The sequence below is a fragment of the Pantherophis guttatus genome, chromosome 1 (assembly GCF_059756535.1).
Source record: "Pantherophis guttatus breed Tessera chromosome 1, ASM5975653v1, whole genome shotgun sequence".
In the NCBI taxonomy this organism is placed as follows: Eukaryota; Metazoa; Chordata; class Lepidosauria; order Squamata; family Colubridae; genus Pantherophis; species Pantherophis guttatus.
Genome location: NC_142063.1, coordinates 74,315,548 through 74,331,149, shown reverse-complemented (window position 1 = coordinate 74,331,149; position 15,602 = coordinate 74,315,548). Strand labels below are relative to the sequence as shown.

Below are 15,602 nucleotides of genomic sequence, written 5' to 3'. Positions count from 1 at the left end.
ATTTTTTTAGCCTATTTTTTTTGAGTGGGGAAGGGGGGAATTAAGGATGGAATAAACAGGAAGTAATTTCAATTTCTATGCTATAAACTCCCTCCCAAAAAACCCAACCCAACTCAAAATCATGCCTCCAAAATTTGGGGGCAAAATGGCTGAATTTTTATAGCACAACTTTGAAGTTTGAGATTGTTTTAGATTAGAAATTGATGCATTCTACCTCCCAGAGTTTATCCACTCCACTCTTATTTTAGCAAGGGAAAAAACCCCTAAACTTGCAATACTAAAAATTGGCCATTTTGTTCCTGAATTTCAAGGGGACAACCAGTATGCCGGAGAGAATTTCATGAAAGTTATGGGTGTCCATACTTGATATAATAATTTGAAGGGGATTAAACTCTGGTCCCTTAGATTAAGTAAGAAGTGTGTATATTTAGATCAGCTGAAGAAATCAGTTGCTGGTCTAATGAGGAATAGCGCATACGGGTGGTTTCAGCATTTATTGATTGCTAAAACATGTATGTAGAAAAAGCCACAGATCATTAATATCCTTGTTACTAACACAGTTGATAAACAATACAGAACTGAATGTAGTAGGGCAAGAACAGCTGCTCTTCTTATCCCTGCCTCTTGTGTTTGGGCATATTGTACTTTATGCCATTGCAAGTATCAAAACTTTACAAAATAATTCCTTTCACTTCCAGTATAAATCTCCTGTATCTTGATTAAATATGAAACTAATTATACTTCTGAATATTTCAGGTACACCTGAACATCTGGATGCTGAACGGGTAGTGATGGCATTGTTCTTGGATCATGAGCAGGCTTATTCTTGGAAAGCTGCTTATTTCTACTATCTTAGCAGCAACAAGCACTTTTTGGAACAAATTCTGGTAAATTCATAATGAGACATAAGAAACGTTGAACAAGTTAATTGTATAAATAGTACTATTTCAGAACTAAACCTGTCCCAAGATATTTTGCTGCCTGAAACAAAACAAGAGGGTGCACTTAATTCTACTTTTAGGAACCAGTGGGACTTATAATTTTTTAAGACTAGAAATGGGTCAGCATCCTCCCATGTTGGCTGTTTGGCGTGGTACAGATTGGAAAAAAAACAATCTGGAGTTCTCTGGCATAAATTATTCCAGAATTGTTCAGTCTTGCACAGCCCTAAGGTGGATACTCATGGACTTTGCTCCATACAAGTAGACACATGTCTGTAAATGAGTTTTTTCCATAAACTCCTGTACTCCTATAGTCATTTCAAAACTACAGAAGAATATGTTTTCCCTGGATTATATTCATTCAGAATATGACTACTGTTTTCCCACCAGAGTCATCTTTTGATCTTCCATTATTATCCATCGATGGAAGAATAACATGCAGTTCTCTCCACTCTCTCCAATTTTTCTGTTTTCATACACACACTTGCAGATGACACCAGTTTATATTTTATGAATAAAAGAGCTAAAATGTACATCAGAATGTATGAATTTAATTTTATCTACAGGACGTTTTCTGGCACATTAAACCTATACTTTCATCTTACAGCCATACTTCCAGCATTCCATAGTCTTAGAATAAAGAAGTCATTTTTCCACCCTATAGATTACAGCATTAACTTTACTGAAAAGGGAAGATTTCTCAAGCCTCAGCAGATTACTGACAAAGGAATTCAGCTACCTCAGCCGCCTCCTGATATTGCTTGGTTGGACGCAGTGTTGCAGTTTAGAATCGGCAAAGATGCTGCTGCAGACCCTACACAAATCTCAGGCAAGTCAGACATTCCTGTCCAAAGCACACTTCGCTCTTTTGGCCGTAGTTTGTTTCTCAAAAGAGGTCAGAGAGTGTGCTCATTGCCTTGTTTTTGGAGCAAGGATTAAAGAAAATTATTTCTCCCCCCCCCTTTGTTTTTAACAGGGTTTCTACAATGACTCTGTATTAAAAGACTTCTGTGATGGGTTGTGTGCCCAGGTGGAGGTTCTTGAGTGGTGCATACAGCACAATAGGTAACACAGCATGGGAGTATTCGGCTTAATTTTTTGGTGAAAGATCTTCCCCCACAGTCAAACTTATTGGTATTGAAATACAATGATAGTACTGTCCATTAACGTGTGCATGCTTGGCTCTGGCTGTAGCTGTGAATGGAAAGGGTTAGTAGCTGTCTCTGGGTATAGTTGCAATCTTTATAATTCTCATCTATACTGTTTTTACTGGAGTAGATACATCCATTCAGCTATGCTGGTTTAATTGTTCTGTTTCTGTTAGCTATGGAGGTATCTATCTCCATCATTGCTCACTTAAGCAAATTTGTATCCTATATGTCAATGTTGGCGAACCTTTTCGGCACTGAATATCAAAACAGGAACGCACGTGTGCGCGCAGGGCAGCACCAAAAACTGGAAGAGCAGCTCCCTGGCGCACATGCGTGGAAGTGCTGGAAACTGGAACAGCAGCTCCCTGGCGTGCATGCGCACACTGGGAACTTGAGCTTCCGGTTTCCAGCGTGCGCATGCGCACCGGTCTCCTGGTCTTCCAGTTTCTGGCATGCATGCACGCATGAAGACTAGCTGACATGCGTGCCGGAAACCAGAAGCTCAGTTTCCCGGTGCTCACATGCACACCAGGGAGCTCCTCCTCCGGTTTTTGGCACTCCCGTGCGTATGAAGACCAGCTGGCCGGTGCGCATGTTTGCACCGGAACCTGGAAGAGCAACGGCTGGCGTGCCCAGAGAGATGGCTCTGCGTGCCACTTCTGAAACACATGCCATAGGTTCGCCATCATGGCTATTTGTAATGTGATGTGGTCAACCTTTGGTGTAGTTGTATTGCAGAGTTAAATTGTTGGTGAATCATATATATTCCATAGGCTCCTGCTAGTGAACAAACAATTTTGTAGAACTGCAGTATGTTATTTATTTATTTACTTGTTAAATTTATTTGGTGCTTATCTTGCCATGGGGCTGCTCTGGTATATATATAGGCCTGCCTTTGTCACTAAATTTATTTATTTATTTATTTTTAATTTGATTTACATGCCGCCCTTCTCTGGAGACTCAGGGTGGCTTACAATGCGCTAAGCAATAGCCTTCATTCTTTTGTATATTTATACAAAGTCAGCTTATTGCCCCCACAACTGGGTCCTCAATTTACCTACCTTAGAAAGGATGGAAGGCTGAGTCAACCTTGAGCCTTGGCGAGATTCGAACCTGCAGTAATTGCAGGCATCTGGTCTTAATAACCAGCTTAATAACAGGGTGCCTTAGACCACTGTACTACCAAGGCTCTTATATTTGTATTCTACATGTTGCTTAAATTGTTCTTGAAACTAAGGGCTAAAAAAGACACTACACATACTAACTAAAATCAACTCTGGGAATTGAGGACCCGGATTGTGGGGGCAATAAATTGACTTTGTAGAAACACTGCTTATGGGGGCCCCAAAAAGCCCTAATAAGCAGGTATGTACAAAAGAATGAAGGCTATTGCTATAAGTGCATTGTAAGCCACCCTGAGTCTTCGGAGAAGGGCGGCGTATAAATTGAACTAATAAATAAATAAATAAACTCTGGGAATGTTGTGTATCTTTATCTAGAAAAAAATCCAGAGGTGAAACCAGCATTTGCTGATATTCAAACCATGCTTGCTTCCTTCTATAGTAACTGCATCCCGGAGAACATTCTTCTGCAGCATCTTCATAGCTTGGAGTGCCATTCTTCCCTTTACCTTCTGTACCAACTTACAGACCTCTTAGCCTTGAATGAGGAAGCAGTAATTGAGCTTTTCCAGAAAATTCCAACCAAGTACACAGAAGTTCAAGGTAAAATATGTAATTGTAAATTGTAATGCGGTTGGCCAAAATTTCTTCTTTATTGCTTAAATATATTTAGTCCTAATTGCCTTGTTTTAAAGTTGTATTTCTCATCTTGGCCTTGCTGTGGCTTTTTTGAGGCCTTCTTGGATGCCAGGAAACACTAGCTTTGGCTGGTGAAGGATGGTGGAAGATAAAACATAGACTTTCCCGCTTTGAGATCAAAACTACTTTTCCTGTTTCACAGAAGAAAACCAAAGGAACCTCCGGTCCTTGAGATGAAGAACCAGTGGCCGTAGGATTTTGTCTTAAAACTACTAACTTATTAGCTATCAGCTATTGAGTCTTAAAAATCATGCATGCCAATGTTAACTAACGGCTGGTTTTGTCTGTGTTCTCTTTTATTTTAGATTCAGCAGTGATGCCAGATGTCCGCCTTTTGAGTCAACAGCACAATCTTACTCTTTACCAGGCATTTTGTGCCATGAAATATGCCATCTATGCATTGTGTGTCAAAGCACACAGAGGTTCAAATTGCAGACACTGTGCAAACTGCTTTGTCCCTGAGCTCCCTGGTGAACTTCTGGAGAAGAATGAATTTCCCAGTCAACCTCTCTATCCAGGTCTCGTAGAACCTGTAATTAAATTTTGTGCTGCTTTTTTTTTATTCATTCTGCCTTTAGCGCGTTTTGAAGTGAACTTTTTGTTTTGAATGGTTTTGTTCAGAATTTTATTCAGTGAGAACTCAGGGCTCGTCATTGCAAATGTTATCTATTGTTCTAATATTGCAGCACATTCTGATGATAACGTTGGATAGCAATAGTACAAAAATGTATATACTGCTTCATAGTGCTTTACAACTCTCTCTAAGCGGCTTACAGAGTCAGCGTGTTGCCCCCAACAATCAGAGTCCTCATTTTAGTGACCTTAGAAGGTTGGAAGGCTGAGCCAACCTTGAGCCAGTTAGAATCGAACTCCTGGTAGAGAGCATTGAGTTAGCCTATAATAGTGCATTCTAACCACTGCGCCACCACAGCTCTCTTGTACATAGATATTGTACTTCCTTTCCTTTATCCAACTTTTGTATTTGTGTGGTGTGCAAAGTTTTGGGGAGCGACACTAAATTATAGAATTAGAGGATAACCATATTCTGCAGAGAAAATATCATGGGTCACCTCCCTTGTGGCATTCTCTATTTGGATGATACTATTTAGCCCAACTTTCCCCAAATGTGTTAAAATGGCAACTTGTAGATTCCCAATCTCTAATCGATTATAAATCTCTACTTTTTATGGGCATTTCTATAAAACGGTCCAACATTAAGTTTTTAAAGTTTAGAAGAGACCTCTGCTTTGCAGAAAATACAGTTTATAAGAACAGTAGAAGAATCTTAGGGCTCAGATTCCCCTGAATTTCAGAATATTCTCCCTTATATTGAGGTCAGCGTCTCCCACTACAGCTATGGCCCAGCTCCCACAGTACAACAAGGAAGGTTCTGCAGTTTAACCTTTCACTTCCTTATGAATAATTCTTAATCTCAAAACTGTATTTGGGCTGATTATGTTTATTTAGTTTAGTCCACATAAGCAGCCTTATATCTCCTTCCAGGATCCCCAGGCTGTAGAATTTCTCTCATACAAGATAGAAAGTAAGAAAATGGGTATAATGCAGGGGTGAAATCCAGCAGGTTCTGACAGGTTCTGGAGAACCAGAAGCAGAAATTTTGAGTAGTTCGGAGAACCGGCAAATACCACCTCTGGCTGGGTCCAGCGTAGGATGGGAATGGAGATTTTGTAGTATCCTTCCCCTGCCACGCCCACCAAGCCACACCATGCCCACCAAGCCACGCCCACAGAACCAGTAGTAAAAAAATTTGGATTTCACCACTGGTATAATGTCACAGAGAACTACATTATGGGGAAGTCAGCAAATTTATTTCAACTATTCTCAAACCGAGTTGTTGATTGGAGAAAAATACTGAATCTGTTCACTTAACTGTTTTGTCTTCACAGAGACAGATTATGCAAGTCTCTTTCCTCACTATCTCTCCAAGTGTCAGAATTATTTAAGAAGCATACCTGCTCCTCTAAGGTTGGAACTCCTGGAAAATATATTCTCTTTGCTCTTTGTTTCTTCAAGTGATCTCTACGGTGACAGTCCACAAGAAGAAGATAATGCAGAAGATGCTGGCTTCAGGAAAAAAAGCCATTTGGGCAAGAGAGCAGAGCGTTGTGCTAGCCAAGATTCATCCACCTCACCAAGTCCTCAGCACTCTGTCAGTCCTGAGGTGATAGCCCATGCACACACTTCCTCTGCACTCAAGAGCAGCCAAACATCATTCAATTTGGACTCAAGCAACAGAAATTGTGGTTCCTTTGGGCTGAGCTATTTGGATTTGAAACACTTCACCAGTAATATCTGTGGCTTTCTAGTCGATGAGGAAGCCTTGGAAATATTTCTCAAAATGCTCATGGAGCATCTGAAAGAAATTGAGCATTCTTTTATGTGGGATTCAAGACACGTCCCTACGATGGAACTGGCTCTGCTAGATAGCTTGAATTTATCTGTAAATAGGGAGAGCTTTCGCAGCCGTATGCAGCAGTTCTCCAAGTATCTTTCTGAAGCTCAGTGGCGGCACAGACTAGTGCTCAGTAACAAAAACACAGGTAAGAATTATTAAGAGATTTCATTCAAAAAAGATAGATGCTTCTCTTGGTGACAGCTTAAAAAGAAGCAATTTTACATCCTTTTGTGGAGAAAGTCAAGAAGTAGATGCATATACAGGTGAGCCTACAACATAAAGTTGGTTTGGAAAAGAACAGGGAGAAGATACAGCAGTGTGATGTATTTCTATTGCATTATAAAAAGTTATCTCTCTTGTGTGGGCCTTTAAACCTATTGTATGATGTACCCCAAATATCGGGGATGATGTATTAATGATAATTCATTTTGTCTTCCCCAAGCATACCTGAGTGAAATATATTTGAATGTAACAAAGTTTTAGAACTCTCTGAAAAGAAGACAGCTGTGGATCAGAATGTATTCCTTGGTGCAAGCCTGATTATGATGAGTTTTCATTCTTCTCGCTAAGATGCATCACACGACGCAGCCATATTTCTGCTTTAAACAAAGAAGCTGTAAGGAGAATTACCCAAATAGAGAGTGGACGTCTCAATATTTATATCTTTTTTTGTTGTTGTTGCTTTCATCTAACGCATGTTGTGATAAAACGGCAATGATACAACAACTTAATGGTGTTTTGCAGGTAGTCATCGTGGTCCAACTAGAATAAACTATAGTTTAACCAAAGCATCCTTCCTGAAAAAGCACACTCAGTCTCAAAGAAAAAAGCCAGGTAAAGTGGTAGAAATAGCTATGAGTCTTATATCACTGTCACAGATGTATTGTTGCTTCTGCTAGTCAGAACCTCACTGTTCTATGAGATTCTGATCATTTGTCTATATTATAACTCTGTAGTGAATGAAGATGGTCTTGGAGGACAGAGGGAAGACCTGCTTCCATTGCCATGATCAGATAAATGACACTTGTGCCCAGGCCAAGAAAATGGTTTCCGAAAACAGCTTAGATCAGGGGTCTCCAACCTTGGCAACTTTAAGACTTGTGGACTTCTACTCCCAGAGTTCCTCAACCAGCTGGCTGAGGAACTCTGGGAGTAGAAGTCCACAAGTCTTAAAGTTGCCAAGATTGGAGACCCCTGCCTTAGATGGTCCTCCTCTCTAATTCTCATGAAGATAAAAGAGGGGGCAAACTAGTCACAGACACCGTGCAGACCTAAAGCTTTTTTTAAACCAACTTTTATTAGAACAACCATAATAAAAGGATGTTGCAAGCCTCCATATGCTACCTTTTCTCCCCCTTTTAACTTCATAGGAATTGGGGGAGTGGGGCCTGTCCCACTGTCTTTCAAGACAATATTCTTTATTCACTACAGTATCTTATGACCCGTTGCTGGTTCATAATTGCAATCTTAAATTGGGGGGTAGATGAGAAAAAATATACTATATTTGATATTCACCATAGACTTAAGTGCAAAGGCAAATAAAATTTAAAAAGTAGCGGATGCTTCCGAATAGACTCCATAGATCTAAAATATTGGGATCTCCTATCTCCCTAGCTCTCATTCAACAAAAGATTCTGATTAATCCAAACATCCAGAATAGCTGGGTTGGAAATACCGTTCAGCAATGCTTAAGAAGGAGCTTGCTTTGTCCAAAACAACCAAGTTGTGGTTACTGCAGCTGAATTTTAAAGTGAATTTGCTTCTTAGAAATAAGAAAATTGCCACTTAGTCCTGCAGTGGTTAAAGAACAGGGTGGGACTTAGTCATGATTCTATGTGTATAATTATATTTGACATGAATGTAATAAGATACTGTTTTATAGACAATATCGGAGAGAACAAAGTCCTTCAAATATAAGCTAAGCTGTTACTGTAAAACATTTGGTTTAAAGGCAGACTGTTTTAAATCTTCCTTCTCCTGTGTTATATCCTGCATTTGCATAGTTTGGAGACCAATATTGGATATTTTGAGCAATGGCTGTGCTGTCATGAAGTTAATATATGAGGCCAGGGTGTAAAATAGTACAAATTAGACAAATTGTATAGATTATCCTAACACAAAGCAATTTATAGTACTCTGCCTACGAATTCTCTAAGCCAGCCCAAGGTAATAATATAAGAATTTCTCTAGACTGGATAAAACCTTTAGTTTTACCACTCATCTCTCAATTAGTCTGTAGTTGCTGTAATGAAAATAAAGTAATATGCTTCGCTCAACTTTTTCTCTTTATTTTTTTTTTCCTGCTTCAGAACCCAGAAGAACTTCAAACCCATCACGGGAGAGCTCCAGCAGTGAATTAAGTGTCACCAGCACATCAGGTATGGAAGAGCTTTCTCGGTCATGGAAACCCACCTTGCTTCTGTCTCAGGAACGTTTTACCTTAAAAGAGCTTGAAAAACCTTCAAATGTGTTCTACAAAATACCTCAGGTTTACTCATTAAAGCAACCCGTTCATTTGCAAAGTTTGTACCGTTGCTTGGAAAGGGGCAGTTGCCGGGAAGAAAGCGAAACCAAGAGGATTGTGTGATTGTGGAAATAGCCAAAAGGCAGCTTACAGCGCAGGTGAACAGGCCCTGCAAGCAAGCTGGCGTTAAGAGTTTGAAAAGAGATGCTTTATACATGCTCCTCCTTTCAGAGGCTTTGCCTTTTCTCTTGCATAAAGGTAGTCCTCACATGTATGACCACAACTTCTGTGGCAAAGCGTTTCTGTTGTTAAGGGAGTTTTGCCCCATGTTATGACTTTTTTAACCATGGTTGTTAAATGAATCACTGTAGTGGTTCAGTTAGTAGCATGGTTGCTAAGTGAATCTGACTTCCCCATTGACTTTGCTTGTCGGAAAGTCGCAAAAGGTATTCATGTGATCTCTGGGGCCCCGCAACCGTCATAAATATGAGTCAGTTGCCAAGCATCTGAATTTTTGATCAAGCAGCCATGGGGATGCTACAAAGTTTGTAAGTGTGAAAAACGGTCATAAGTCACTCTTTTCAGTGCCGTTCTAACTTCAAACAGTCACTAAACCAACAGTTGTAACTTGAGGACTACCCGTATTTCCAATGGCAGCTTTGGTTTCTAAATTATGGCTGAGGTTTTTTTTCTTCTTCTGTAAGTGCTTGTGAATTTGTCAGTTCAGTTTTTAATCTGTTTTGATACTGTGGCTTTCAAACATATAATTAACAGATTGATTGATTCATTCATTCATTCATTCATTGATACTATGAAACATCAACTGTAAAGAGTGACAATTATATTTTATATCTAATCAAAACAAAGAAAATTACCTTTTCCCATTATATTTTGCAACCATTTGATGACATCACGGACTGTTCTAAAACCATTTCTGCTTGTATTGGTATTTTTCTTCGGGAAGCAAAGTGAACCTAATCATGGGTATAGTGTTTTTTGTTTTTGTTTTTAGAAGGCAGTGCTGGTGCGTCCTCTGATGGTAGTGATGCAGAATACTGGATAAAGCCTCCAGAGAATTCCCTCATCCCAGCCATGCTTTCCCCACCAGAATCTCTTCTTGTTGCATGCATCTTGAGAGGAAATTACATCGAAGCTCATCAGGTAATGGCACAGAAACTCAATTGACAGAAACCAGTTGGATTCCTGAATATCACTATAAATTTCTACTCTCTCCACAGAACCTTTAGAAATTAATATCCCATTATTCTGATCTACTCCTTGTGTATTATGTACTCCAAGCAGTCTGTGGAAGTTTGTACTGTTTTCACCATGCTAATTGAGAAAACTGAGATGTATTTTTGTCAGTGTGTGTATTCGATGGCAGAAGAGGAACATTTCAAAACCTATTAGCATTGTTTCTTCAGAGAAAATAGTAGAGATCTGTCCATTCAGATAGGCAATAATTTCTTGAAGTTTTAAAAATGTTTTTTTTAATGTTATAATAAAATTAAAGTGTCAGGTTTCGATGTCATCTCAAATAAAATAAATTGCATTTCCAAACAAATAGTCTTTGAAGAAATCTTTCATTTTATTAAGCACAACAACCTGTCCCCAATTGTGGCGTAGCCAATACTGACTTCCTGACCCCAAACCTTCCCTTTCCATTCCCCAATTCTCTGCGTCTCATTGGCCCTCTTCCCAAATCACTCTCCCCATATCTACTACTTCAGCTCCCAGGAATGTCCCCCTCCCATCTCATCTCCTAGGGGATATTATCTTCAGGGAAAATAAGTAGGTGAGAAGTCAAGCGTCCTCTTGCTAGCTGCCCTCTCTTCTCCTTCTTATGTCAGCACTAGAGTAAATGCAGGTTGAAGTGCTGACATAAAGGCAATTGGGGAAGATTGAATTACCCAGCAGATTTTTTTTTATAAATTATAAATATTATCTGTGCCTTATAAAATTTCTTTGGCTATATCCTTCCAGAGAAATTATTAGAAAGATTTATCGGAATAAAGTTGAGCTTATTATTTTTTTTCTGTCAAGAATTAAATATGTTTTAAAATCTTACTTAACAAGCATACGTTGCCTCTTAACTCTCTATTTATCAGGTTGCTATTATGTTTGATTTGGAAACGTCTGCTTCCTACGGTGAACTAATTTTCCTGGAGCGTTACCAAGAAGTGATTGGGGAGCTAGCAAAAGTAGAACACAAGATTGAACATCAGTCATCGGAGGGATCTGGAAACCTAAAACAGACCGGCAGTGGCCGTTCAACCCTACAGGCTATTGGAAATGCAGCAGCTGCTGGTAAAATTTGGTTACTCATTTTAACAAATGCGGCCCTGGGAAATGAGGCTTTGCATACATATGTATAGTACATATGTAACTTCAACAGAATTAAATTTCAGTTTTGCTATATATTATTTTTGAGAGGGAAGGATAAAGTTAGATAGCTAGTGGGCTGTATGTTGCCTAATGTTGCACAGATAAATTGTTGAATCTCTCTCCCTGCAATTGATTATGAAAGACGTATTTGGGATATTGTGAGTATTGTGGTAAAAAAGAGTTTTACTTCTCTATACAGTGATATTGCGATACTCATCGTTAATTGGTTCCGGGCGGTGTGATGAGTATCAAAAATGATGAGTACCAAACACAATTTTCCCGTAAGAAATAATGTAGTAAGTCACATGGCGGCCGGACACCTACAACTACTAGCTTGTGCATTGAGTACCAAACAAATGATTAGTAACAGGACAAAATTTTCACATCAAAATGAGTTGCATACCAAATTCGATGAGTTTCAAAGTAGTTGAGTGCTAAGGTGTATGTTAGGAGCTATTAGCTCAAGCATGTTTCCTCTATCATTGGCGTCTGTTCTTCATTTTTTTCCCCACTCACCTTCTGTGTATATATTGTATATATGCATACAACGAATAGTAATAGTAATAGACAAACCAAAGCAAATCAAAGCTCTGGACTGAATTCAGATTGTTGCTATTGGAATTTCCTGGTTTTTATCCCCTATCCACACCTGCCATAAGATCAAAGGAATTCCTAAATCAGTTTGAAATGGGAGAAGTAGCAATAGCACTTATATACCGCTTCATAGTGCTTTACAGCCCTCTCTAAGCAGTTTACAGAGTCAGCATATTGCCCCCAACAATCTGGGTCCTCATTTTACCAACCTCGGAAGGATGGAAGTCTGAGTCCACCTTGAGCCGGTGAGATTCGATCTGCCGAACTGCTGGCAGCCAGTGATCAGCAGAAATAGCCTGCAGTACTGTACTCTTAACCACTGTGCCACCGCGGCTCATAGTACAGTAAGGACTTGGAAACTGAAGAAATCCAATGGTACTTCCTTATGTATGCAACTTTCTACACGGATAAGATCTTTTTAGGTCCAAGTCCTTACAACTGGCAAGACATATTTCCATCTTGCTAACGGAAACAGTGATTGTGCTCTGCTCAGTTTCAAGGAAAACCACAATAAGCATTAAAAAGTCACACGATCCTGAAGTTAGGCAAAGTGGAAGGAAAAGAAAGGTTTCAGAACTGAAAACCTGTAATAAGTTAAGTCCCAAATCCTTTAATGCAACTTTCATTTTTGGTTTCCCAAGGGATGGTGTTTTACTCCATTTCGGATGTTACGGATAAGCTTCTTGCCCCTTCAGAAAGCCTTGAACCCGTGCTCCAAGAGAACTTCTGGACTAGCAGCATCCAACTGGAATGTACTGACCCTTTGAATAATGTTCTGGAAGAGCTTTGTCCCTCTGCTATGGCCATATTCGATTTGGCAACTACTCAGTGTAATTTATGGAAAACCTGCAAGCAGCTCTTAGAAACAGCAGAGAGAAAATTGCAGAATAGCCTTGAAATCAAAGGTAAATTTCCCTATTCTGTTTGATATTTTAAAAATTCAAAGAAGTTAACTAAGGAAAACAATGGCAACGTGTGTATATAAATCTACTTATATATCTTCTTCCTGGGTTGTCATCTTACATCTAATAACAGGCAGAAGACTTGATTCCGTTCACCAGAATCCTGATGGCTTGAAAGGTTTCCCAGCAGTTCTCCAGCAAATAAGTAAAATTATCAACATACCACAAGGACAGCCCAAATCAGGTAATTTTTTTTGCTTTGTGTCATTACTTCATTCATACATACACTATTCTCCATTTTTACAATTGTGTTCTGGCACCGCTTCCTAAAGTGGCTCATTGGGGCCACTTTAAGAGCTGTGGTGGCGCGGTGGTTAGAATGCAGTACTACTTCTGCTGACTGCCTGCAATTTGGCAGTTCAAATCTCACCAGGCTCAAGGTTGACTCAGCCTTCCATCCTTCCGAGATGGGTAAAATGAGGACCCAGATTGTTGGGGGCAATATGCTGACTTTGTAAACCGCTTAGAGAGGGCTGTAAAGCACTGTGAAGCAGAATATAAATCTTAAGTGCTATTGCTATTTAAGTGGCCATCTTTTTATGAATCAAGATTTTTTTCTTTTGCTTCCTGTTTTTCATTGCTATTCCTGAGGGTCTGTTTTTATTGTATTCATTGTGTAATTACTTTGAATTTAGTTTCATTTCATTTAATCTCTTCCTTCCGGTTTTTAACATTTTTACTTTTTAAGGTGTTTTCCTTTTTTATTGCTTTTACAGTATGTAAGATTTGCGTTATTATTGCTAGATAATTTTGAAATGCTAGGAAAAGTAAGATGTAAACACAGGTATCCATATCTAGCCATAGCAATGGAAAAATGATGCGTTCTATAATGTCGCAACACAACCCCTGTCCTTTCACTCCTGTGTTCTGATGCCATATACAAGCACTTAAATTGTGGAGATTGTGTTGCATTGTTTTTCCTGCTACCCCAAACTCTTGTAAAATTTTGTCTGCCACAAAAAAAAAGAAGGCAAACAGAAGATTAAAGGCATTCAGCCAAACTGGTTTTTAGAGTCTTGGTAGAATATAAGTGCATGTATATTAAAATATCCCATTATATATATACTATGTTGCAGATCTCCCATTTTATTAATCAACTACGTTTAGGCTTATATTATAGGACAGTTTGAAAAAAATCCATTTCACCCCGTTCATGACATTTAATTTCTTCCATGTGTTTTTGCATATGTGTTTAGTGCTACAAGTGAGACTGAAATATTTATATTAATGAATTTTCCCATTGTTTCCTAACAGAAATTTCTGATGAGAAAATAAGTTGTCATTTCCATTGCAGCATTGTGGATTTGCTGCAGACCTGTTACCCAGATCTCACTGCGGACTGTATTACTAATCAGCTTGTTTTGTCACAACACTTGAATGAAATCCTGCAAAATCTGGCACACGTAGACAATTTTTCAGGTACATGAATGAATTACTTTTTTTTTTTTTTTTTTGCTCATGAATGTTTAACTCTATTATCTGGTATGAAATGTGTTTAGATTTATGCCTTACCTGCACAATGCTCAAGGCAGCTTCCAAAAATAGATTTGCAGTTAAAATAGGATTTAACATTTCAAACAATTAAATCCTTGAAATATAAAAATATAGATACAATAGCTGTTCCTTAATTCTTTCAGTTCAATATTAGTGCAAATGTGGGAGAGTTCTCTCATTGATAGAAAAAGTTGGATTTCTCAGATCTGTAATATCTAATCCTTTTTGTTTTTACAGATTCCAAAGGAAACATGCTTGCTTCTTTGGTAGAACAAGCTTTTCTGAAACCAGCAGCATTAGAGGCACATCCAGTTTGCGGTCAGATCAAACATCTTCTAAAAATCTTGGACCAATATGCTGTGACTATGCCGGAGGGATATGGGCAGACTGCCTATGTACAAACAGTTTTTGATTATATTAACAAGCTGGCTTCCATTATCTTTCGAAGCCTCACACCAGAAATAGGTGAGAGATTGCACCCTATTGAAGCAAGGTATGTAGGTTTAGTTGAAGAGGATCCACTTTTAGTAATGAAAGAAAGCAGATCAAAAAAGAGTGGATAAAAATAGCATATTAATAGGAACTTTAAATGATTGCATTCATTTTTGCCTATATTTGAGTTCACACTAAACTACTTACCATATTTTTCAGAGTATAAGACGCACCTTTTCCCCCCAAAAAAGAGGATGAAAATCTTGGTGCGTCTTATACTCCGAATGTAGCCCCACCCAGCCTCTCAAACTGAGGTTTCAGAGGCTAAAAAAACCCCTCCAAACAGAGCTTCAGAAAAAAAGCCTCCAAATAGAGCTTCAGAAAAAAAGCATCCAAACAGAGCTTCAGAAAAAAAGCCTCCAAACAGAGCTTCAGAAAAAAAGCCTCTATTTGGAGGCTTTTTTTCTGAAGCTTTCTTTCTGAGGCTTTTTTCTGAAGCTTCTTTCAGAGGCTTTTTTTCCCCTGAATCTCTGTATCGGAGGCTTTCAGAGGCAGAAAAAAAAGTTTTTTCTGAAATGGAGTTTCAGAGGCAGAAAAAAAAGCCTCTTAAAGGGAGGTTTCAGAAGCTGAAAAAAAAAAGCAAGGCACAGAGCTAACAATCAACGAACCTGTTGCTAAAATTCACCTCTGGGAACAGCTGATTGGGGGTGTTCCGGGAGGCCGATCCACCCGCCAATCAGCTTTTTTCTTATTTTCCTCCCCAAAAACTAAGGTGCGTCTTATACTCCAGTGCATTTTATACTCCAAAAAATATGGTAGATATCTTAAGTATATTTTATTAAGATAGAGGGTAAAATCTATAAACTAATTTGCAGATGTGTAACAGAAATTGGAATACCGTAAAAAGATCATAACAAACTCTTAGCATTACTGCATGGCAAGA

General features: G+C 38.8%; 1 protein-coding gene across 2 annotated transcripts in view; it reads left to right on the top strand.

Moving 5' to 3' along the window:
* Positions 1 to 15,602, top strand: part of ZFYVE26 (zinc finger FYVE-type containing 26) — a 49,655-nt gene that overhangs the window by 7,168 nt on the left and 26,885 nt on the right. The window contains exons 6-19 of one of the 2 annotated variants that reach the window (XM_034417601.3): positions 757 to 887; positions 1,606 to 1,770; positions 1,918 to 2,006; positions 3,656 to 3,816; positions 4,218 to 4,430; positions 5,820 to 6,473; positions 7,073 to 7,162; positions 8,638 to 8,706; positions 9,805 to 9,953; positions 10,901 to 11,099; positions 12,413 to 12,676; positions 12,807 to 12,917; positions 13,988 to 14,152; positions 14,465 to 14,692. In XM_034417601.3, coding sequence (XP_034273492.2) covers positions 757 to 887; positions 1,606 to 1,770; positions 1,918 to 2,006; positions 3,656 to 3,816; positions 4,218 to 4,430; positions 5,820 to 6,473; positions 7,073 to 7,162; positions 8,638 to 8,706; positions 9,805 to 9,953; positions 10,901 to 11,099; positions 12,413 to 12,676; positions 12,807 to 12,917; positions 13,988 to 14,152; positions 14,465 to 14,692 — 2,688 coding nt within the window. Of the gene's footprint in view, positions 1 to 756; positions 888 to 1,605; positions 1,771 to 1,917; positions 2,007 to 3,655; positions 3,817 to 4,217; positions 4,431 to 5,819; positions 6,474 to 7,072; positions 7,163 to 8,637; positions 8,707 to 9,804; positions 9,954 to 10,900; positions 11,100 to 12,412; positions 12,677 to 12,806; positions 12,918 to 13,987; positions 14,153 to 14,464; positions 14,693 to 15,602 lie in introns of those variants that run through there. The other variant, XM_034417604.3, reaches the window with a different exon arrangement.